We start from the raw sequence: 24,387 nt of genomic DNA on the forward strand, positions 1-24,387 counted from the left end.
GAATAAAAAGTGAACGCTGAGGGAGCATATTTATTTTTATAAATGTTAACCACAGTAACTGATGAATATGTCATCCCTCAGCTCCACTGCTCTGCTGGAGGTGACCCAAAGGATAAGCTTCAACAGCAAAATGGATACATAAAGTTTTGGAGTCTGGAGAGAAGAAAGCAGCGTTGGCTAATTTGATGGTTTGCTGAAATGAAGGGGCCTCGGTTTGCAATGGGGTTGCTGATCAAACAACCGTTTTACAGTAGCTTCTGTGCAAAAAGATAACTTTGGTTTCCAAGTTAGTCAGGGCACATTAATGGCAAGGTAAAACGGTACGAGGGAAAGATCATCTTAAATTGCACTTCAGTTGTGCACAGTAATTAAATAACATACCACATCCCTGCAATGATTGAAAGGTTTGGGAGAATAATTCCTCGGACCGCTGACCTTGACTTTTCATCTTGACTTTTCCTGCAGGCTTCAATATGCAGCGCAAGGTTACTCAGATACATTTTGCTTTGGCCGGGGATGAGGGGGTAGTAAAAATAAATAAATTCCACTTTCCACCAACTGGTGATATGGTTGGAAATGCCTGTACCTCAAGGAAGCTTAACATATATTGCAGTAGAGTAAGAATGATGATATAAACCTGAGGAACATTTTTCTTTTTAACAAATTCTCTATTGAGCAACAGAAAATGTCAGATTTGGTTTGGGAACATGTAGAGTGACAATTTCTTTTAACTTCGCAGCACTGAAGCGATTTGCTTGTTTTTCTGAGTTTTTCTCCATAGAATCATAGAATTTACAGTCTAGAAGGAGGCCATTTGACCCATCGAGTCTGCACCAACCCTGGAAAGAGCACCCCACTTAAGCCCACACCTGCACCCTATCCCCGCAACCCACTAACCCAACCTAACCTTTTTGGACAGTGAGGGCAATTTAGCATGGTCAATCCTCCTAACCTGCACATCTTTGGACTGTAGGAGGAAACTGGAGCACCCGGAGGAAACCCACGCAGACTCCGCACAGGCAGCGACCCATCCGGGAATCGAACCTGGGTCCCTGGAGCTGTGAAGCAACAGTGCTAACCACTGTACTACCGTGCCGCCCTGAAGGTGCTGACTCTTGTCCCCTTGCTTGACGTTAACTCACTCTTCTTCCTTTATTTATCAGTGTCCATCTGTGTGCGTGTAGCCCTTTCTATTTCCGGATTTTAAAAACTGAACGCCAATTCTCGTGATACCACGATAGGTTTGTTCTCTGGATTACTTCTCCAGTAAAATACCACTGTGTTACCATTGTCATGTGAGAGTACCTTTGAGAAATGGGTATTTAAGAAATGTACCTTTAAGAAATGGGTGTTTATCAGTGATGTCAGCATGTGGGTGGAGCTGGGCTGTCTGTCAGCTTTTTTACTTTCGTTTTAGGCTGTTTGCTGCAGGGTGTGTTTTAGTTTCGTTTTCAGTGTTGGAACTGAAGCCAGACAGAGCGGGTGTACTGTTGATCTCTCTGCCATGAAAAGACTATCTCTTGATCATTTGGTGAATTCAGAATTATAAATGTTCTCAGTAGTGAATGTAAACCTAATATGCTTCTGTTAAAAGGTGTTTCTTTTGTCTTCTGGATGTTGTTTGGGAAGTTATTAAGGATTACTTAGTGTTGTATTCTTTGGGGGTTGTATTTGAATTAATGGTTGCGAAGATGTTCACTATGTTTTAAAAGGTTAACTTGAGTTCATTGAATAAACATTGTTTTCATAGATTATCATAGAATTTACAGTGCAGAAGGAGGCCATTCGGACCATCGAGTCTGCACCGGCTCTTGGAAAGAGCACCCTACCCAAGGTCAACACCTCCACCCTATCCCCGTAACCCAGTAACCCCACCCAACACTAAGGGCAATTTTGGACACGAAGGGCAATTTAGCATGGCCAATCCACCTAACCTGCACATCTTTGGACTGTGGGAGGAAACCGGAGCACCCGGAGGAAACCCACGCGCACACGGGGAGGATGTGCAGACTCCGCACAGACAGTGATCCAAGCTGGAATCGAACCTGGGACCCTGGAGCTGTGAAGCAATTGTGCTATCCACAATGCTACCGTGCTGCCCTTAAGAACAAATTAATCTACACTATATCATTCTACCGTAATCCATGTACCTATCCAAAGATGCTTGAAGGTCCCTAATGTTTCCGACTCAACCACTTCCACAAGCAGTGCACGCCACGCTCCCACCACTCTCCAGGCAAAGAACCCACCTCTGACTCTCTTCCCCCCCCCCCCCCCCACACCTTCCACCAATACTTTTCCATTTTTGCTGTACCACACCTGTAGAGTGGGCTGTGTACTCCCCGTACCACAATCTATTAAAAGTTGTGGGTCAGGTGAATTCCATGATACACTTTAGGTTGCTCTAAACCCTGGCCCATAACACCGTACCCTGTTGGTCTGTTCGGATGAAGACTGGATCTTGACGTCAACAATGTGTTAAAATAGGATGTGGTATAGCTGTAAATGGCAGTGTACTTTGACAACAAGCGGAGAGACTATTATTGAGCCCAGATTTGACTCATCAAATAAGTTTGAGATTACTGCAGTGTGCCCAGTGATATTTTGGAGCTGTCAGCAGCTGTGTTGCCCATGAGTCAGAGGGTGCAACTCCAGGATGTGATCGAGACTGGCACATTCATTCCAGTACAGAGGTGCTGCATTTCAGAGATGGAGAATTTCTGATGGACCATTAAATTGAAGCCAGGCCTGCCCGCTCGGGTGGATGGAAAAGATTGTTCTTTCTTGGCCAACACAGCCAAAAAACTAACCGATTATTCATTTATCTCGCTTATAGTTCCGATTTACTGCCATACTTGCCTACAGAACAGTAGCAAGAACACGTCAGTAGTATTTCTGTCACTTTACGGTGCCCTGTCAATATGATGAGACCCGAGACAAATGCAATTCTGTTTTTGCAGCAAAGACAACACATGAGCTCACTCAACTTTCGAGACAATACCTTTATTCAGCCGGTTAAAAGATTGCGATTCAAGATGAGCAGAATCACTTTCCCCACTGCGTGGGTGTTTTTTTGCCACAGGATGAGTCTGTTTCTAGCATTAACCCTATTCACAGAGCGAAGAATTGGCCTGTGGCCATGGAAAGTTCACTTCTGAACGCCAGGGTGTGATGTCACTCGTTGGTTGTCTTTAATTGGTGCAGAGATTTTGCTACAAGTCTCGAAGGGGTTCATTTTTTTTCTCCCAAAAGCTTCGCCACCAGAACATGATCGGGAAAAATAGATGACTTGCATTTGTACAGCACGTTCCGTGACAACCGGAGATCTGAAAGCATTTTACAACCAATGATGTACTTTTGAAGCCTTCTCACTGTTGCAGTGCAGGAAATGAAGAGCCAAGCTCCATCAAACAGCTATGTGATGATGGCTGGAGAAGCTGTTTTTTAATGTTGATTTTGGGATACATGTTGATCAGGACACAGAAGATAAATATAATAATCTTTATTAGTGTCACAAGTAGGCTTACATTAACACTGCATTGAAGTTACTGTGAAAAGCCCCTAGTCGCCACATTCCGGGACCTATTCGGGTACACAGATGGAGAATTCAGAATGTCCAGTTCACCTAACGAACAGGGGGGGCGATTCACCGAGCCCTGCGCCGGGCCGGAGAATCGGAGCAACCGCTCCCCGACGCCGGTGCGCGATTCTCCGAGGTGCGGAGAATCGACGCCACTTGCGCCGGCACGTTTGGCGCGGCGCTGGGCGTGGGCCGCTGGAATCGGCGGGGCCGCCAATTCTCCGGCCCAGATGGGCCAAGCGGCCGCTCCGACACGACAGAGTCCCGCCAGCACCGTTCACCCCTAGTCGCTGCCAGCGGGAACTCTGCGGGAACGCTCGGGGGGGGGGGGGGGGGGGTGGCCTGTGTGTGTGGGGGGGGGGGGGGGAGTGGGCTCCCTCACCGGGGGGAGCCTCCCTCACCGGGGGAGCCTCCCTCGCCGGGGGGAGCCTCCAATGGTGTCTGGCCTGCGATCGGGATCCACCGATCGGCGGGCCGGCCTCTCTATCGGCAGGCCTCCTTTCCTCCGCCGGCAAGTTATATCCCTGCGCCATTTTTGTGCGGTACGGCCTGGGGGAGGACGGCCACTGCGAATGCGCTAGTTGGCGCCTGCCCAACTGCGCATGCGCGGGACCCAAGGCGCGCATCTTTTACACGGCGCCGGGTCTCCGACGCCGCGCCGAGGCCCCGCCCCCGCAAATCACGCCACTCCGCTGGGCCCCAGCATGAGGTCTGGGAACGGGTTTTTACTCTGGCGTCGGCAGTTAGATTCCTGTTGGGAGAGTCCCGCCTCGCGACTTTCGGGACTTGTGGGAGGAAACTGGAGCACCCGGAGGAAACGCGCGCAGACACTGGGAGAACTTGCACACTCCGCACAAGCGGTGACCCGAGCCGGGAATCGAACCCAGGTCCCTGGCGCTGTGAAGGAACAGTGCTAACCACTGAGCTACCGTGCCGCCCATCTCTCCCATGGAATGTTGGCATGGGATCTTTTATGTCCACCTGAGAGAGCAGGTGGGCGGGGCCTTGGTTTTGAGGTCCTATCTGGAAAACGGTGTCTCCAACATGAGGCAGGGCTTTGATGCAACACTAAAGTGTCAGCCTTGACTTTTCTGTTCAAGCCCTGGAGGTGGGGTTGAAGGTGGAACCTAAGTATGAGAGTTCTACCACTGAGGGCAGGGAGCAAAAGCTGTCAATGGATACGCACCCAGATCTGTATATTTCTGTATCGGACACTAATAATCTAATTTAATCAAAACGAGTTTTGATATGGCCTTTTAAATTGACACATTATTATCAATAGCTCCAGAAGGTAATAATTGCACAGGAAATTTAGAAATGATCAGTAAGCCGGGGCGGCACGGTGGCACAGTGGTTAGCACTGCTGTCTATGGCGATGAGGACGTCAACAAACAAAAATTGAACTTTGCTCTGCAAAGTCAGAAAAGTAAAATGGTGGACAATATCCATCTTAATAACATGCAAATTTAGCATGAGAGTAACTATGAATTAGCAGGCAAACGGTCGGACATGCCATACTGCATATTAAATGGCAGATGTAACCAAGACATGTCCTACAGATTTCTCAACAATCCACCCAGATGTCAGTGACCACTGTGTGTCACAAAATCTCAGTAAAATTCTGTCTCCCTCAGCTGCTCACTTTTGAAGATTTAACCTACTGAATTCCCTCAAAAGCTGCTCGGACTCTGCCACAGCAACTGCTCACCTCCCAATGATTCAGTCTGTTCTTTTAACATTCCACAGGATTTACAAATCTGCACTCCTGACTCTAATTATTAGCAGAATTCCATCTCTTTCACAACCCGGAAGCTTCAATAGGCTGGCACTCCCCCTGGGGTTCTCCGAACTTCAGTCTCCTGGCTTCATCAAGCTATAAATTACTTCCAGCACTTCTCCGAGCCCCAACTGCCTGGCACTGAACCAGTGACCTTCCATAACCCTCTCAGCTCCCCTGGGTGTCTCTGAGCCCTCACTGCCTGGATCCTGCTCACAGCTCCCAAGGCTTCTATGTGAGCTGCAAATCACACAAGGTCTAAACTGCAACTACCCCTCTCTTCCAGCAAGTGCCGATAAAATGAGAGAACCTTTTACTCCTCGCCGTGACAACATAATCTTTAAAGGTTCACTGGATGCTTTTAAATTGATGGACTAACTCATAAAACAAAACATCTTTCTCTGGACTGAATATCTTTTCAAGCAGTGTGGACACCATACCTCCCGTTCTTCAGCTAAATAAGCCACCTGTTTTAAAGCTCCATCTCTTCTATTCTGAATCTATTCAACAAATATAGGTAACCTTCTGAACTGTCATTTTCTTTGAGGTGTTCTGGCAATTTCTAAAGGCTATCGTTTTAGTAAACTTACCTTCACAATAGCCATCTTCCCAGAACTAAAAATTAGAAATATTATCAAGATTATCAAGAAATATTATCAACCACAAACAAGATACCCATTACAGAGTATAAATAAATGTTTGTGTTACACATATTATGAAACTGCGACATAGAAACAACTTGCTAATTTATTGTTTAAAAAGTTGGTCCTATGTGGAGTTTTGTTCATGAATCATTCCACTCTCTAGGCATTGAAAACTTTGTATTGAGAATGCAGCTGTAGATATTTGATTACAATTTGGGGGAAAGTGGGTCTGCAGCAAATCCAAATTAAACATGTTGTATCAACTTTCTGAATCGCAGCCTCACCCTGAGGTTTGATGTGGATTCCTAGTTTGCACACAGGAGGCTGGATGATGTCCCATTGATGAGGCGATCCCTGCGTTAGACTGGGGTGGGCCCAGTAACAAGTCTTACAACACCAGGTTAGAGTCCAACAAGTTTGTTTCGAATCACTAGCTTTCGGAGCGCAGCCCCTTCATCATTTTCTTAATATGGGGCTAGTTATTTTGGAGGCATTTGAACAACATTAGTGCACAGGAAGGTTTGTAAAGTGGCATTTGTCAAATAGGTACGGCGGTGGGATATGGTTGACACAGGGCAAAACCACCCGACAGATAATCCACATGGAAAGTCCATAACGCAGTAGCAGAAAAACAAAATCCTCAAACTGGCTGGCTCCTTTATTTTGTGGTTCCGCACGGAAAGTTATTCCACTCTGCTGCTGTAGATTATGTATTTCACACCAGCTTCCTTAAACCTCTGGCTAGTATTTTTAGTACCTTTTTTCATACAAAACTCTGTGGTAACCTGGGATAATGATTGGATTTTTTTTTTTTTAAACTGCCAACATATTTCTCAGTCTGCCAACCTGTCTGCTCACACTGTACTGTGTATTCAAATACAGTGTGATAATATTCTAACTTGCCCAAATGCCCTGGAGCCTAAGAAAATGCGCAGTAAGAACAAATTAGGAGCTGAGAGTCTTTGGGATTTATAATAGAAACCCTGCTGTTTTTATTCACATATTTGATGAACAGGTATATTCACTGAAATATTAATGCATGTTAACGCAGGATTCAGCCTTTGCTCAGTAACAGCAGCATTCTTGCCTTTCAATCAGAAGGCTGTGGGGTTTAAGCTGAATTGCAGAGCCTTGAGCTCATAATGGAGGCTAATACTTCAGTACAGTACTGAGGGATGGCCACACTGCCGGTAGTTCTGTTTTGCGGATGTGACCTCTCCTGTTTCGGGTAAACTTAAAAGATTCCACGGTGCTATTTCAGAGTTCTCCTGGTGTTCTGGCAAATGTTGACATCCTACCCATGATTACTTCGGAAACAAAACCCTGATCATTTATCTCTGCTGTTTTGGGCATCCTGCTACATACCGATTACCTACCCTGTTTCTGTATGTTTCAGCAGCCGCTGTGGCGCAATGGACTTCGTCCCTGCCTCTGAGCCAGAAGGCCTGGGTTTGAGTTCTACCCCAGGACTTCATGGCCAACGAAGGTACGTTTAAAACCCAGTCAAACAGGTTGCGTGCTAACCTATAAAAATCCTTCCAAACACGCCAATGACTGGCGTTAAGAGTGGGAGAGACTCCTGGTCAGCCACGCTTGATATGGAGTGGCACTCCTCAAGCTATAAGCCCCTTGTGACAGAGTATTCCAAGGATTACTAGCTATGGAAACAAACTAATATCTGCCTTAGTGCACCACTAGGTGTGAGAAGGGAATTGGAATGGAACCTGTTGTTATAGTGCTTTTGGACATCTTAAGATCATGACATATGCGAGATAAAGTTTCTGCTTACCTTATAATGAAATGGTGCAAATACCTGCAAGCTATAACTAAATCAAAAGCACCTGGATGGGGGTTTTTGCATCATTTCGTTATAAGGTAAGAAGAAACTTTATAAAGCACATGTATAGTTTTGATGATGCTGGAACTATCAAGAACACTAGCACAGAGAATTGAGTAATGATCCAGACACACTTGCGTTCAAATCTCACCATGGCAGCAGTGAATGAAATACGTTTTGGAGTAAAAAGCAAGTATCTGTATTTGTGATCCATTAATGACGAGATTGTTGTCCGACTCGTTCTTTAAGGAAGGAAATCAGCTATCTTTACCTGGTCTGCTCAAATATGCTTCCAGACCTACACCAACACGGTTGACCCCTTAATTGCTCTTTTCCATGGCCTTTGCAGTCATCCCAGTTTTCAGGGAAACAGCAAACCCCCCATCTTCTCAAGGGCAATTTGGAATGGGAAATAAATGCTGGATGGATGCTGGGGGATTTGCCAATCCAACGACGGAATAAAAAAATTATTTTTCATCCCCAGGATCTGGGCCTGAATCCAGCTCAATTTGATGGCACGAAAACCACCTCTCACTAGATGAGGTATAATGGTCTACTGTGATGACTTAGAGGTTTGAAATCCAGTTGGTGGTGGGTGTGCAGCCACACACAGACTTGAGACTAACATTGCGATATCATTCAGCAAGGCCACAAGGATGGCTGGTGTGGAAAATGGGCATGTAATACTGGTGGAGAAAGGAGCCTTCTGTGAGTTTGTGAGGAAGAAAGAACATGTGTTTACAGAGTGCCTCAGGACATCCCGAAGCACTTCACAGCAATTAGCCATTTTGTGAAGTGTAGTCACTGTTTTTGTAAAGAGAGCTTTGTTCTCCATCTTGCCATGTTGTGCCTCACTGAGTAATGCTTGGTGATAAAAATGGAGTGCCCGAAATGGGGAAGTGCACCAGCACCAAAAGATTAACGTTACAGATCACCTACCTCTCTCTCTCTCTCTCTCTCTCTCTTACACTCTCTCTCTCTTTCCTCAAAAGCTATTTCTTTGATCGAGCATTTAATCACCTCAGTTAGTGTCACTTTCTTTGAGGCAGTGTCCGCTTTGGGCTGTATATGTTCCTGTGACGTGTTTTGCTGCATACAATCTCACAGATTAGTAGCAGGGGTATGCCATTTGGCCCTTCGAGCCTACTTTGCCATTGAATAGGGCCATGGCTAACCTGGAGTGGCCTCAACACCACGATCCTGCCTCTTCCCCGTACCCTTTGTCTCCGTTGTTCGTCAAAGAGTCATCTACCTCTGCCTTTAAAAAATTCAATAGCCCTGCCTCCACCGCTGCCTGGGAAAGAGGGTTCCACAAACTCACGAGCCTTTGAAAAAATGAAATGGAAATCGCTTATTGTCACAAGGAGGCTTCAAATGAAGTTACTGTGAAAAGCCCCTAGTCGCCACATTCCGGCGCCTGTTCGGGGAGGCTGGTACGGGAATTGAACCCACGCTGCTGGCCTTGGTCTGCTTTACAAGCCAGCTGTTTAGCCCACTGTGCTAAACCAGCCCATAATATTCAATATTTAAAGGAGAAAAGAAATTCTCCTCATCTCTGTCTTAAATGGGAGATCTGTTATTTTTATACTCTGTCCCCTAGTTCTGGTCTCTCCAACAAGATGAAATATTATTTCAGCATCCGCTCTGTAACGTCCCCTCAGGATCTTGCATATTTCAATAAGGTTCGCCTGGACTCCAATGGATACAGGCACAAACCTGTCCTTGTTGGATAAGCCCCTTCATCTCCGGAATTAATTGAGTGAACTTTCTCTGAACTACTTTGATGTCCTTTCTGGTGCCGGGATTCTCTGGTCCTCCTGGCAGCGTACCCGACCTGGGGGTTTCCCGGCGGCAAAGGGAATTCCTATTGGCAACGGCGAGAGCAGAGAATCCCGACATCAGCGAAAGGGACGCCACCTCTCGCCGCCAAGAAAAGCGCGGCTGAGAGGCCAGAGAATCTTACCTGTGATCTCGCCAGCGCCCTGTACAACTGTAGCAAAAACATAGAACCATAGAACTTGTAGTGATCTGTACATACATCTGCACATATACCAGGGACTGCAGCACAGATGTAACAGTCACAGCACCACTAGAGGGCAGCATCAGAGACGGGTATAAAGGGTCGAGCCCAAGGTACGATCCGCTTCTTTGAGAAGCACAGAGCTAGGGAGCAGCAGCACAGAGAGACAGCTCAACATAGGCAGTTTACCTTAGTTTCACTGGTCATACCTCTTGACTGTTTTACATCTCGTTGAGCTCTGGAAGCAGAACAAACCCTTTGAATAAAGTGTTTGTGTTAACTGTAAGTCTTCAGTCTTCATTCAGACTTAGAGAATAACATATGGTACCAGGTGTGATTTCAGCAAGCTAGCTAGACAACAGCAAGAGAAGAGGGCTTAAACCAGACATTTGACCAGGAAGGCCTTGCAGCATTCGGACCCTTCAGATACCAATCGGCACGATGGACCCAATCCAACCTCCACGCCTGCTCCAGACCACTGGTAATATGCATTCCAATTGGAAACTTTTTATACAACAGTTCAAAATATATCTAGAACCTAAGGATCTAACCTCAGCATCTGATGCCAGGAAGATAGCCTTGTTCTTATCCCTGGCTGGGCCGCAGGCACTAGAAATATATAATTCCTTTACCTTCCTGGCAGGGGAGGACAAGGGCAAGCTGGAAATAACCATCAAAAAATTTGAAATCCACTGTCAATCTGAAGTCAATGAGATATTTGAAAGATTCAAGTTCACCAGGCGTTTGCAAAAACTGGGAGAATCTTTCAGCAGTTTTGTAACTGATTTAAAATTACCAGCTCAATCCTACAACTTTGAAAACCTCCGTGAATCCCTCATCAGAGACCAGATAGTCAATGGTATATCTGATGAGGGACTTAGAAAATCCTTACTTAAACGAAAAGACCTAACCCTAGAAACAGCCATGCAAAGATGCTCTACTTATGAAAAAAGTAAAGAAGAATATGAGGAGTTTACTTACCGGGACCAAGGCCTTTACCACGGGGTTGAGCCTGTCAAAATGGTGGCCCAGGCGTCCAGAAGGCGCTCCTCTAGCGGCACTCCCGCGCGAACCTGGATGCAGGCCACGCGCATGCGCAGTTCTCCCGAAGATTTGACACGGAAGAAAGGCCTACTGCGCATGCGCAAGTGTGGAGGGACAGCATCATGACGTGTCCCCGCTGCGGACACGCCCACTTAAAAGGGCAATGTCCAGCTTCTGGAAAACAATGTTTAAAGTGTGGCAAATACAATCACTTTGCCTCACAGCGCAGAGCTGCACTGCGAATGAAGACAACTAGACAGAAACACCTGAACTTCAATGTAAAAAGCATCGATTCAATGGAGCACAAAAAACCCAATGAGTATTCCTCGGTGGAGGACAACCTCCCTTGCGACAACTCGCTTGTTGTGGACATGATCGAGACAATCGAGGAACATGACGCAACAATGGCCACGCCTCACCCGGTCAACAGCATTGCTTCCAGCAGTGAGTGGACTGCGACTGCGCAAGTCAACGACTTTCCATTAGTCTTCAAGCTTGACACTGGGGCCTCAGTTAACCTCCTCACTGGTAAGGATCTCCATTCGATTCCAGGAGACCATGAAATAATACCCGCTGCATGTCGGCTGAAGGACTACAACGGCAATCAGATCGCCTCAAAGGGATCATGCCATCTCCGGGTGGACAACAAGACGATACTCAAGCAGCTACGATTCGAGATTGTAGATGACAACAAATCATCACTGTTAGGCGCTCAGGCCTGCAAAGACCTGCGGTTGGTGCAACACATTTACATGCACACCCAGGATCCATCAAGCCTGGAAGCTAAAATCCACAGCATGCTACAAGAATACCCCGAAGTATTCAAAAGCATGGGCACCCTACCCTGCCAATACAAAACCATGCTGAAGACAGACCCCAAACCCGTCATTCAGCCGCCCAGGAGGGTTCCAACTCCACTGCGGGAGAAGTTGAAAGCGGAACTCAACAGACTTCAGTCACAAGGTGTAATATCGCGAGTCACACAGCCGACTGACATTGTCTGTGTTAAGAAACCTTCTGGAGATCTTTGCGTATGCATAGACCCGAAGGACCTGAACCAGAACATTCGCCGGGAACACTACCCCATCCCCAAGCGTGAAGAGGTCACGTCTGAGATGGCGAATGCTCGTATCTTCACCAAGCTCGATGCCTCGCAGGGGTTTGGCAGATACGGCTTGATGACTCGAGCAGATTACTGTGTACGTTCAATACGCCAGTCGGACGTTTCTGCTTCAATCGCATGCCCTTTGGCATTATCTCTGCGTCAGAGATCTTCCACAGGATAATGGAGCAAATGACCGAGGGCATCGAGGGTGTCAGAGTCTATGTGGATGACATCATCGTATGGTCCACCACTGAAGAAGAATACCTCTGTCGTCTGAAGAAGGTGTTCCAGAGGATTCATAAATATGGTTTGAAACTGAACCAGGCAAAATCCACATTTGCGAAGGAGTCTGTAAGCTTTTTGGGTGACACCATATCATTTCAGGGTGTCAGCCCTGATGAGGCGAAAATCGCTGCAATAGGGACCATGAAGACGCCACACGGCAAGAAGGCGGTGCTACGATTTCTGGGCTTCGCCACCTTCCTCGGCAGGTTCATTCCAAACCTGTCCCCACGGACGGTAGCTATACGCAATCTCCTACGAAAGACCACTGCGTTTGAGTGGACACAACGTCACCAAAATGAATGGGTGGATCTCAAACAGCAACTAACGAGTGCACCGACCCTTGCTTTCTTTGACCCACCAAGATCTCCACTGACGCCAGCCAGGACGGGATTGGCGTCGTTCTCCTCCAACAGGCCGACCAGTCTGACTGGGTCCCGGTGGCATACGTGTCCAGGGCCATGACCGCAACTGAGTGCAGATATGCACAGATCGAAAAAGAAAGTCTCGGACTCCTCACTGGGATTCTGAAGTTCCATGACTATGTGTACAGCCTGCCCACGTTCATAGTGGAAACCGACCACAGACCGTTGGTCCATATCGTAGACAAGGATCTAAATGACATGACACCTCCTCTGCAGTGCATCATGATGAAGCTGCGAAGGTATGATTTCACCCTAGTATACACCCCGGGAAGAGACCTTGCCACTGTCGACGCACTGTCCCGATCCATTGGCACTGACAACGCACCATCAGCCCCTATCAGAGAAATCGAGGCCCAAACACAGTTATGCACGGAGAATTTGCCTGCTTCGGATGAGAAGCTTTGCCTAATCCGACAGGAGACGCAGAAAGATGCAACCTTACGGAGGGTGCTGCACCTACTCCAGCACGGTTGGACGAGGGGACAATGTCCACAATTTCAGAATGTCAAGTCCGAACTGATTGAAGTTGACTGCCTCCTGCTACACAATGCGCAGGTTGTGATTCCGGCCACACTCCGCGCCGAGATGCTACACAAGATTCATGAAGGCCACCTAGGCATTGAGAAATGCAAAAGGCGAGCACGACAGGCTGTGTACTGGCCCCGCATGAATCAAGACATAACGGACATGGCCACGACATGTGACACCTGTCAAAGACATCAACCCGCAGTGTAAAGAACCACTGCAGCAACACAAACTCACAATGGCGCCGTGGACAAAAGTGGGCATTGACCTATTTCATTCCACACGATGTGATTACTTCTTGATAGTGGACTATTACTCAAACTATACGGAGGTAATGAAACTCTATGATCTCACGTCGTCATCTGTCATCAAGGCGTGCCAGGAGACATTCGCGCGACATGGAATCCCGCGTGAGGTCATGTCTGATAATGGTCCCTGCTTCGCAAGCTGGGAGTGGAAAGGGTTCTCAGACCGATACAGCTTTAAGCATGTACTGTCCAGTCCGCGCTACCCACAGTCAAATGGGAAAGTGGAAAAGGGTGTCCACATCGTTAAATGGCTTATTAGCAAGGCAACAGATTCACGCTCGGACATAAACCTAGCACTGTTATCCTACCGCGCAACCCCATTGAGCTCAGGACTGTCACCAGCGCAGATGCTCTTTGGCAGGAACATCCGGACAACCCTACCGGCGATTCAATTCCGAGACCCCGATAACGCTCTGATACTCGACAAAATGCGGGTACTACGGTCCAACAAAAACAATACTACGATCAACATGTGATCCCACTCAAGCCACAGAACATGGGCGACATCGTCAGGATCAGGGACCCAGAAGGCGGATGGCCTGAGCCAGCCACGGTGATCAGGCAGGAGGCACCGCGGTCCTACATTGTCAAGTCATCGGTAGGAGTACTCTTTCGCCGCAACCGCCGGGATCTGTTAATGCTTCGGCCTACGACGCCGGTGTTTCCCACACTGGATTTGACCAAGTCCATTAGTCCACAGGACGTTCCTAGCCAGACAACACCAGACAGTACTCTTGATGACATCAAACCGTCATCCCCACCTCCACCGTTACGACGCTCCAGCAGAAGCCGTAAGGCACCCGACCGGCTGGATTTGTAACAACACTTCAACACACCCACAAGACGAATATGAACATTTCTAACGATGGACTCATAATACTGTTAATTGTTTCTGTATTACTTTATCATTTTCGCAGTGTACAGATTTGCTTATTCTCACCACTTGTTCTGTACAGTTTTCTTGTCAGTTTAGGAAACATATCAACTCAAAAAGGCGGGATGTAGTGATCTGTACATCTGTACATACATCTGCACAGACACCAGGGACTGCAGCACAGATGTAACAGTCACAGCACCACTAGAGGGCAGCATCATAGACAGGTATAAAGGGTCGAGCCCAAGGTAGGATCCGCCTCTTTGAGAAGCACAGAGCTAGGGAGCAGAGGCACACAGATACAGCTCAGCATAGGTAGTTTACCTTAGTTTCACTAGTCATACGTCTTGACTGTTTTACATTTAGTTGAGCTCTGGAAGCAGAACGAACCCTTTGAATAAAGAGTGTGTGTTAACTGTAAGTCTTCAGTCTTCATTCAGACTTGGAGAATAACAGAGAACTCCTACAGCACAGAAAGAGGCCATTCGCCCATCGAGTCTGCACCAACCCTCTGACAGAACACCCTAACTAGGCCCACTCTCCTGCTCTATTCCCGTAACCCCGCCACCCCATCTAACCTGCACATTCCTGAACAATTTAGGGGAAATTTATCATGGGCAATGCGCCTAATCTGCACATCTTTCCACTGCGGGAGGGAACCGGAGCAGCCGGAGGAAACTCATACAGACACGGGGAGAAAGTGCAAACTCCACAGAGACAGTCACCCAAGGCTGGAATTGAACCCAGGACCCTGGAGCTGTGAGGCAACAGTGCTAACCACTGTGACACCATGCCACCCATACATCTCTACTTTTATATTCCATTGTCTTGCAAAAGGCTCTATATAAATGCAAGTTGTTTTGACATCCGTCACTTAAAGGGAAGGATTTCACCAGATGTACACATAAACTTATCAGTAAAATATCTAAATATTGCGACAAGTGATCTGTGCCTCAGGTGGTGGCACACTCGCCTTTGAATCAAAGGGGTGTGGGTTCAAGTCCCGCTCTCGGATTTGTGTGCAAAAATCAAAGCTTATCCGCCAGTGTAGCACTGAGGGACTGCTACACTGTCAGAAGTGCCGTCATTTGGGTGTGATGCTTAACCCAGAATCCATCGGTTCTCCCAGGTAAACAGGAAAGATCCCGTGGCGCTTCATCTCAAAGAAGGTCAGGAGGATTATCCCAGTTGCACTGGGCAATACCACGCCCGGGCGGCACGGTGCACGCAGTGGCTAGCACTGCTGCCTCACAGCTCACAGCGCCGAGGTCCCGGGTTCGATCCCGGATCGGGTCACTGACCGTGTGGAGTTTGCACATTCTCCCCGTGTCTGCGTGGGTTTCGCCGCAGCACAAAGATGTGCAGAGTAGGTGGATTGGCCAGGCTAAATTGCCCCTTAATTGGGGAAAAAGAATAATTGGGTCCTCCTAAATTTAAATCAAAGGAAAAAAATATCAGTCAGCAACCATCGCAAAAAAAGCAGATTATCTGGTCAATATCTCACTGCTGTTTGTGGCAGCTTTCAGCGAACAATTTGGTTGCCATTTTCCCTACATTACAACAGTAATTACACGGCAAAAGTATTTAATTGACTGTAAGTCCAATGGTCGTGAAAAGTGTTGCATAAATGCAAGAGTTTTTTTAATCTGGAATACAAACAAACAAAATAAAAATTGTTACTTGCAGAATTTTCTGTTTCACATACAAGCTACACAATAACAAAGTGCTCAGTTACTGATTAAACTCTGGGAAATGCACATTATGAACGGCTGCCAATAGTTTTTTCTGTAGCTTTTTAAAAGAAAAACAACGAACTGTGACATTAATGTTTGCATTTATCATGGTAACAAACACCGAGTGATATTTACCTGCATCATTCTCGCCCCTGTTTCTCTATTTGCTGATTCACAGCCTGCGTCCACACTGATTGCACCGATTATTGTGGTTTTAGTTTATCTACAGTTCCCCTGTATTATCGGTGGAAGATTTCCTTGCAAGGGTTGAAGTATTTGAATCGTTGCCGTATGTACATTTATGAATATTTTAACACAATCTTTTGATAACTTTAAGTGATTGAAGTTTATGCATTTTGAAGTGAAAGCACTCAGATTGTACTCATGCAGTTCTGACCACAATAGTGATGAAAGAGTAGTAGTTGGAAATATTTCTGTTCTACTTGTTTTATTCATGGTTGAAGCAATTCTGTTGGGCAGCATGGTAGCATAGTGGTTAGCACTGTGGCTTCACAGTGCCAGGGTCCCAGGTTTGATTCCCTGCTGGGTCACTGTCTGTGCGGAGTCTGCACGTTCTCCCCGTGTGTGCGTGGGTTTCCTCCGGGTGCTCCGGTTTCCTCCCACAGTCCAAAGACGTGCAGGTTAGGTGGATTGGCCATCCTAAATTGTCCTTAGTGTCCAAAAAGGGCTACAGATCACAAACCCACTCAAGTCGACCTACAACACAGACTACGCTGAGAGACTCTGCCATTGCACCTCTCTCACAGTCCTCAACCACCTCATACGCCAGCTCTACAGCAGACAACGCAACCTGGAAACCAAGCTCGAGGCCATATTCTCAACCTGGGCTCAGGATGCAGCAGACCAGCTGCGGAACACCGCCAAACAGATGAGACAACGATACTATGCCACCTATATGCACACCAAGAACAGGAAGCTTGAGAAACTCGGCATCACCACCAGCAGCAACCAAGCCTCCCTCGGTACCACAGTAGAAAACAATACAGGGAAAAAAAATCATGTCGTATTACATTCATCCCCCACCAACTGTCCTGGCTTGCGACAATTCACACCTCTTTAACCTGGGGTTACCCCATCTCTGGATCTGTAAAGACTTAATCACCTGCAAATGCTCGCATTCTAAGCATTGTCTTGCATCTTTGTATTTTGTCTATATATATGTTTCTGGAACATAGCTCTTCATTCACCTGAGGAAGGAGCACTGCTCCGAAAGCTAGTGATTCAAACCAAACCTGTTGGACTTTAACCTGGTGTTGTAAGACTTCTTACTGTGCTCAACCCAGTCCAACGCCGGCATCTCCACATCCAAAAAGGTTAGGAGGGGTTATTGGGTTAGGGGGATAGCGTGGAAGTGAGGGCTTAAGTAGGTCGGTGCAGACTCGATGGGCCAAATGGCCTCCTTCTGCACTGTATGCTCTATGTTAGACACCGTTAATATTTGCAATTCAGACAAAGAATTAGAGAATGTGGACATGAATGGAATTACACGAAGGAGTGAACTTGTCAATTGTAAAAATGTTTCTTTCCAGAGTATTAAGGTTCACATAATGTGAAAGGGCTCCCTTCCCTATCAGGGAGGGGAGTCCATTGCTTGTCGATGAGGGAGTTCTGCCCCCCACATGAGGTAGTGTTGAAACCGTGCTATTCATGGACCTTCTGACATCGGACAAAAGTTGACCAACCAATGTAGCACTGGGAAAGCGATGCGCAAGTTTAAGTTGGTGGAATTGGAAGGTGGATACGGGAGGAAGGATGCCTAGCTATATTCCCAGCAGAGCTATTTAACTGTAATGGTAACACGCCCAACATTCCATGTAAATCAGCAAAGAATCTTTCACTTGTCTTTCCACAAAGATTTTAGTCTGAGTGCACTCTTCGTTTTCATGTGAAATATTAAAGTTTTTAAAAATTCATTTATGGGATGTGGACATCGCTGGTTAGGCCAGCATTTATTGCCCATCCCTAGTTGCCCTTCAGAAGGTGGTGGTCAGTTGCCTTCTTGAATCGCTGCAGTCCATCAGGTGCAGTTACACCCACTGTGCTGTTAGCGAGGGAGTTTCAGGATTTTCTCCCAGTGACAGTGAAGGAACGGCGATATATTTCCAAGATAGGGTGGTGAGTGACTTGGAGGGGAACCTCCAGGTGGTAGTGTTCCCATGTATCTGCTGCTCTTGTCCTTCTAGATGGTAGTGGCTGTGGGTTTGAAAGCTGCTGTCGAAGGAATCTTAGTGAGTTGCTGCAGTGCATCTTGTAGATGGTCCACACGGCTACCACTGTTCGTCGGTGGTGGAGGGTTTGGATGTTTGTGGAAAGAGGAGCAATCAAGCGGACTGCTTTATCCTGGATGGTGTCGAGCTTCTTGAGTGCTGTTGGTGCTGCACACATCCAGGCAAGTGGAGAGTATTCTACTCCTGATTTGTGCCTTGTAGATGGTCGACAGGCTTTGGGGGGTTCAGAAGGTGAGCTACTTGCTGTAGGATTCCTAGCCTTTGACCTGCCCTGGTAGCCACAGTATTAATGTGGCTAGTCCAGTTTGGTTTCTGATCAATGGTAACCCCCAGGATGTTGATTGTGGGGGATTCAACAATGGTAATGCCATTGAAAATCAAGGGCCGATGGTTAGATCCTCTCTTGTAGGAGATGGTCATTGCCGGACACTCGTGTGGCGTGAATGCATCTTGCCCAAGCCTGGATATTGTCCAGGTCTTGCTGCATTTGGATACAGACTGCTTCATTATCTGAGGAGTCGCGAATGGTGCTGAACATTGTGCAGGCATCTGCAAACATCCTGATTTCTGACCTTATGATGGAAGGCAGATCATTGATGAAGCAGCTGAAGATGGCTGGGACTTGGACACTACCCTGAGGAACTCCTGCACCGATGTCCTGGAGCTGAGATGATTGACCTCCACCCACCACCACCACCACCTTCCTTTGTGCCAGGTATGACTCCAACCAGCAATGTTATTGGGTGCAGCAATGTAGACAATAGGCTCCGTGAAATGAAGACATTCATGGACAGATTTGCTGCTGGAAGTTCCGTACTATTCCTTTAATTGCTGGTGTTGCAAATGGTCACCGTTATTTACTGACTTTTATTAAACTTATGTGCTCCGATGGAAAATACAATATCAGCTGTGGGCTTTTATAAATAGTAGCAGTAGCATTGCAGCCTAATAGGAAAAGGCAAAAATATGTAGACGGCAGAGGAATAATATTATCTCAAACTTGTATGATGCATTAACAAATTTATTGCAAGATTTTTATAAGCATTTGGTAGACTCGGTGACTGCAAGCCTGTTCCAATGGATTTCTCGCGCTTCTGGTCGAACATGATTGATTATCTAATGATGTGAATGAAAGAACAGTGAGTTTAACATACGAATAGAGTGCTACCCAAAGCTATTTTTTTGCCGACTGCTTCCTTCAGATGCTACGTCAGTTCTGCTAAATAGAGGGCTTCTCTGCAACAAACTGCTCTTGTTTTTAGACTGTTCCATGACAACAGCTTGAGGGAACTCTCCAGGAGGCTGCCTTATTCTCAGCTCCAGTTCTGTCACTTTCATTTCAAAGTTGGTTAGAAAGGCGAGTTTCGTCCGAGGAAAGCGGCCGGTCACTTGGGTTTTGGAATTGCTTGAAGTTGCCGGGGAGGCGGTGGCGTAGTGGTATTGTTTCACTGGACTAGTAAACCAGCGACCCTGAGTAATGCTGTGGGGATCCAGGTTCAAATCCCACCACCGCAGATGGTGAAAATTGAATTCGATAAAACAAATTTGGATGACCATAAAACCATTGCCGTAAAAACCCATCACTAATGTCCTTTGTGGTAGTCACCACTGATGCACATATTAGGTGATTTGTGGTAAGGCCCTGTACTACAGGTACGGGGGTAGTTCCCTGCCTGCTGGCTCTGCCCAGTAGGCGGAGTATAAATATGTGTGCTCCTCGTACAGCAGCCATTTCGCCAGCTGCTGTAGGAGGCCACACATCTTAGTCTAATAAAGCCTCAGTTGCATTCAACTCTCGTCTTTGTGTAATTGCTCGTGCATGATCCTTTAGCAAAGGAAATCTGCCATCCTGGTCTGGCCTACACGTGACTCCAGATCCATAGCATTGTGGTTGACTCTTAACTGCCCCCCTCAAGGGCAATTAGGGTTGGACAATAAATGCTGGCACAGCCTGCGAGGCCCACGTCCCATGAATGAACAAAAAAACATGTTTAAGAAAATGGTGTCAGTCGTGGCTCAGTGGGTAACACACTCGCCTCTGAGTCAGAAAGCTGTGTGTTTAGGTCTCAAGCCAGACTTAACTTTCAAAGGCGCCATCTAACCGATGAGATGCTAAACTGAGGGTGTAAAAGTGGTCATGGCACTATTTGAATAAGGTCAAGACAATTCTCCTTGCTAACTTAGCCAATATATATCCCTGAACCAACATCAAAGAACAATACAGCACAGGAACAGGCCCTTCGGCCCTCCAAGCCTGCACCAATCACGTGTCCATCTAGACCAACCGTCTATATCCAGTCTGTTCATGTGTCTATCCAGATAAATCTTAAGGTCGCTAACGTATCTGCCTCAACCACCTCACTTGGCAGTGCATTCCAGGCCACCACCACCCTCGTGTAAAAAAACTTCCCCGCACATCTCCATTGAACCTATCCCCTCTCATCTTGAACTAGGGCCCCCTTGTAATTGTCATTTCCGCTCTGGGAAAATGCCTCCAACGGTTCACCCTATCTATACTTCTTATAATTTTATATCAGGTCGCCCCTCAACCTTCGTCTCTCGAGGGAGATCAATCCTAGTTTATTCAATCTCTCCTCATAGCTAATTCCTTCCATACCAGGCAACATCCTGGTAACCTTTTTCTGTACTCTCTTCAAAGCCTCCAAGTCCTTCTGGTAGTGTGGTGGCCAGAAATGGACACAGTATTCTAAACGTGGCCCAACCAACATTCTGTATAACTGTAACATAATTTGCTAGCTTTTACACTCGATACCCTGTCCTGTGAAGGCAAGCATGCCATATGCTTTCTTTACCACCATTTCCACCTGTGCTGCCACTTTTAAGGAACTGTGGACCTGCACGCTGATGCACAAAGACTAAAGTTGGGTACAACTGTGGCTTTATTACAGTCAGATGCATGGCCTCCTGCTGCAGCTGGCGAAATGGCAGAGCACTGGAGGTCATGCATATTTATACAGTTCTCGGTGGGCGGAGCCAGCCGGCAGGAGCTACCGCCGAACCTGTAGTGCAGGTCCTACCTTACATCTCCTATTACAGTGGTTCACCAAACACGCTTGGATCTGTGTGTTGTGTGTCTCTGCCCCTGATGGTTCTGTATTGCTCTTTGTGGGAGCTTGTTGGCCACAAAATGGCCACCGCATTGCTTGCACCATAACAGTGACTACACTTCATTAGCGTGATTGGCTGCAAAGTGAATTGGGAACCTGCTTGAAGCAACTTCCTTTTAACATTAAGGAGACAATACCTGTTGAGTAGGAAAGTTCTGTTCTACACAGTGTTGTGACACCTGCTGCCGATGAACATTGGAGAGTAATGTGCCTGAGAATGGGGGGAGAAATGTGCCAGGGCCTGCCAATTTCATGGGATAACAATTGCACCACCGCTGAGGAGAGGTACTGTGAATGCACCTGGTACCAATACAGCATTGAGATCAGAGCTGGTTGCTAACAGGCCATTGTCACACTCCCCCCTAACAACTGGCTCAGGAATGAAGGGTTTGGGAAGCAGGTCTTACATTGTTGGCTTATACCCTAGAAGGCTTGTGATTTCCTTCGGACCTTATACAGGAGCAAGAATTAACTTTCCCTCTATTGGGCTGCCTGCTAGAAAGAGGTCGACTTTTTTGTCCCCACTTTTACTTCCAAAACCCTGCAAATAGCTCAGCAAGTTCAGTTTCCCATTTTTAAAAGGCATGCGGATTGAGACTTCACACATTTCAGAAGTAAAAGTTGGGGCAAAAGCGTCTGAACCTGGAGCAGTTAGCACAACAGATGGAAAGATCATTCCTGCTCCTGTGTAAGCTCCTTAGAAAATTGGGACATATGGAAGTGGGAGTGTTACTTTAAGTATGTTTTACATTCCCCATGGGTTAGCCAGAAACAAAAATACCAAATGACCCCCAAATGAAGGAATTACCAACAAGATTTAACTTTGTGTAACTTGTACTTGAGCATGAATCGGAACCAACGCAAATGAGACATAAATTAACAAGCAAATGACACTGCAAATAAAAACTTTAAATAATTGATACAGCAAAAATATGCCTCAAACAACCACCAGCATCACTCCCCCCACAGGTATGTGGCACCATATCCAGTTTCAAAGTTCTCTGATTCAGCCTCTGGCTCATATGATCTCGCACTTTCCTACTCCGTCAATTTGGCCCTCGAGTCACGCTCACTGGCTTATTCCATGCCGGGTTCCCGGATGATTCATCACCCGAAAGGCACACTCCTGCAAAATCTCCTTAGATTGGCTCAAGACGGTCTTGCAATTTCCCGGAGATTCCTTTAACCATTCCTTTTAACAAACTTTAAACGCTCTGGTCATCAGCTCTGGCAAAGCAGTGAAATTGTCCAATTCACACAATCCCTGCTCTAACCCTGCTTTCAGATTGCTGTGTTGTATATTACAGACACACACATACACCTCCTTGCAAATGTGCCTTCTCTATTCTCACCTCTGCTGCAGCTCTTCCTTTGGTAGACTGCTCTTTCAGAGGGCAGACTTGAAGGTTTGAATGGCCTCCTTCTGTACTGTAGGGGTCCTCTGATTCTCTGCCTTTACAATAGAGGCAACATTCTAAAATGATTGTTTCAATCATTCTTAAAAGCAATTGCAGATTCCATGGATATTTTAAAGAAATTACAAATTTTCCTTGCTGTACTGCTTCCTGCATGGTCAAAGGTCGTCACAATGTCTAGTGCAGCATCATGGTTTCCTGACCTTATCGCCTTACGGCAAAGGTTTCCAAACATTTGTCTTCATGGAGTACATAGATGCTTCCCGTGAAGAGCACACAATAGAATAAAATTCCTGCTTCCATTCATTTTCATATGTCTACAGATAAGAGCTGGTGTTGGTACTGTGACCCATTTATCCTTGCACACTGTCACTTCACCCTGAATCTCCCTTTCTTGGCTTCCTCTTGTCTTTCAGTTCAATCTTTCCTGATAATTATGCATGGAACCAGAGCTGTTCTCCATACTCCCAAGCATGGTCTAACCAAGGCTGTTTACAAGATTTACATAAATTCTCTGCTTTTCAATTCTATCCATCTGAAAATTAGTCCAAGTGCTTTATTTACTTTTAATTAACCTATTTACATGCATTGTTATCTTTAGTGATTAGTGTATCTGTAACCTTGAACCCTCTGCCTTATATAAGACCCTTATTTTCCAAGGAGTCCGTGCCTCCCTATTCTTCCTACCAAAACCTCAGAAGAAATTTAGGTGGAAATTCCGCAGACAAAAACATTTCGAAGTGGAAAAATAAGCCATCTAGTGCAGTTAATGCAGCCAAAAACAAATTTGGTGCAGGTTGCAGTATGATTGTCGAAAATGTTAAAGCACCTGTGAAGAACGTATATCAAAACTAAATGCACAGAACTGAGGATAAATGTGGCACTGGAAGACCGTCTTTGACAAGATCACAACAAGAATAATGCACAATTCTTCTCGCGCCTCGAACAAAAAAAAGTTAAGTCAATTTAACAAAAGCCGACTCTAAATGGAAAAGTAATTGGAATAGTGGCCAAGTTCAAAAGTATTTCCAAAAATAGAATAGAGCAAATCCAGCAGACTGTGCGAGATTTTTAAAACCGCAACAATCATATAAAGGGGCAAGAAGAGGTGCAGAAAGGAATAGAACCAATATTGCAGGACATGTCAAAGCTAACATCAAAACTTTTTATAAATAACTTTTGTATAAACATAATTAGAGAAAGAAGGAGACGCATTAAAGTCATATCTATCTAAGTGAGCGCGATCTCCCCGTGTCTGCGTGGGTTTCCTCCAGGTTCTTCGGTTTCCTCCCACAAGTCCTGAAAGACGTGCTTGTTGGGTGAGTTGAATATTCTGAATTCTTTCTCTGTGTACCCGAACAGGCGCCGGAATGTGGCGACGAGAGGTTTTTCGCAGTAACCTCTTTGCCGTGTAAGCCTACTTGTGACAATAATAAAAGAT

The 24,387-nt window shown here is 46.3% G+C and overlaps 1 protein-coding gene across 5 annotated transcripts in view; it reads left to right on the forward strand.

The window, feature by feature from the left end:
- The window catches only part of LOC140399187 (ras-specific guanine nucleotide-releasing factor RalGPS1-like), an 839,817-nt gene that overhangs the window by 690,238 nt on the left and 125,192 nt on the right, over positions 1-24,387 (forward strand). For 3 of the 5 annotated variants that reach the window (XM_072488521.1, XM_072488520.1, XM_072488522.1), the window contains exon 13: positions 974-1,105. The exons of the other annotated variants lie outside the window; for them this stretch is intronic. In XM_072488521.1, the coding sequence (XP_072344622.1) occupies positions 974-1,105 (132 nt within the window). The remainder of the gene's footprint in view (positions 1-973; positions 1,106-24,387) is intronic. 5 annotated transcript variants of the gene reach the window in all.

This window comes from Scyliorhinus torazame, chromosome 22 (genome assembly GCF_047496885.1).
Source record: "Scyliorhinus torazame isolate Kashiwa2021f chromosome 22, sScyTor2.1, whole genome shotgun sequence".
Taxonomy (NCBI): domain Eukaryota; kingdom Metazoa; phylum Chordata; class Chondrichthyes; order Carcharhiniformes; family Scyliorhinidae; genus Scyliorhinus; species Scyliorhinus torazame.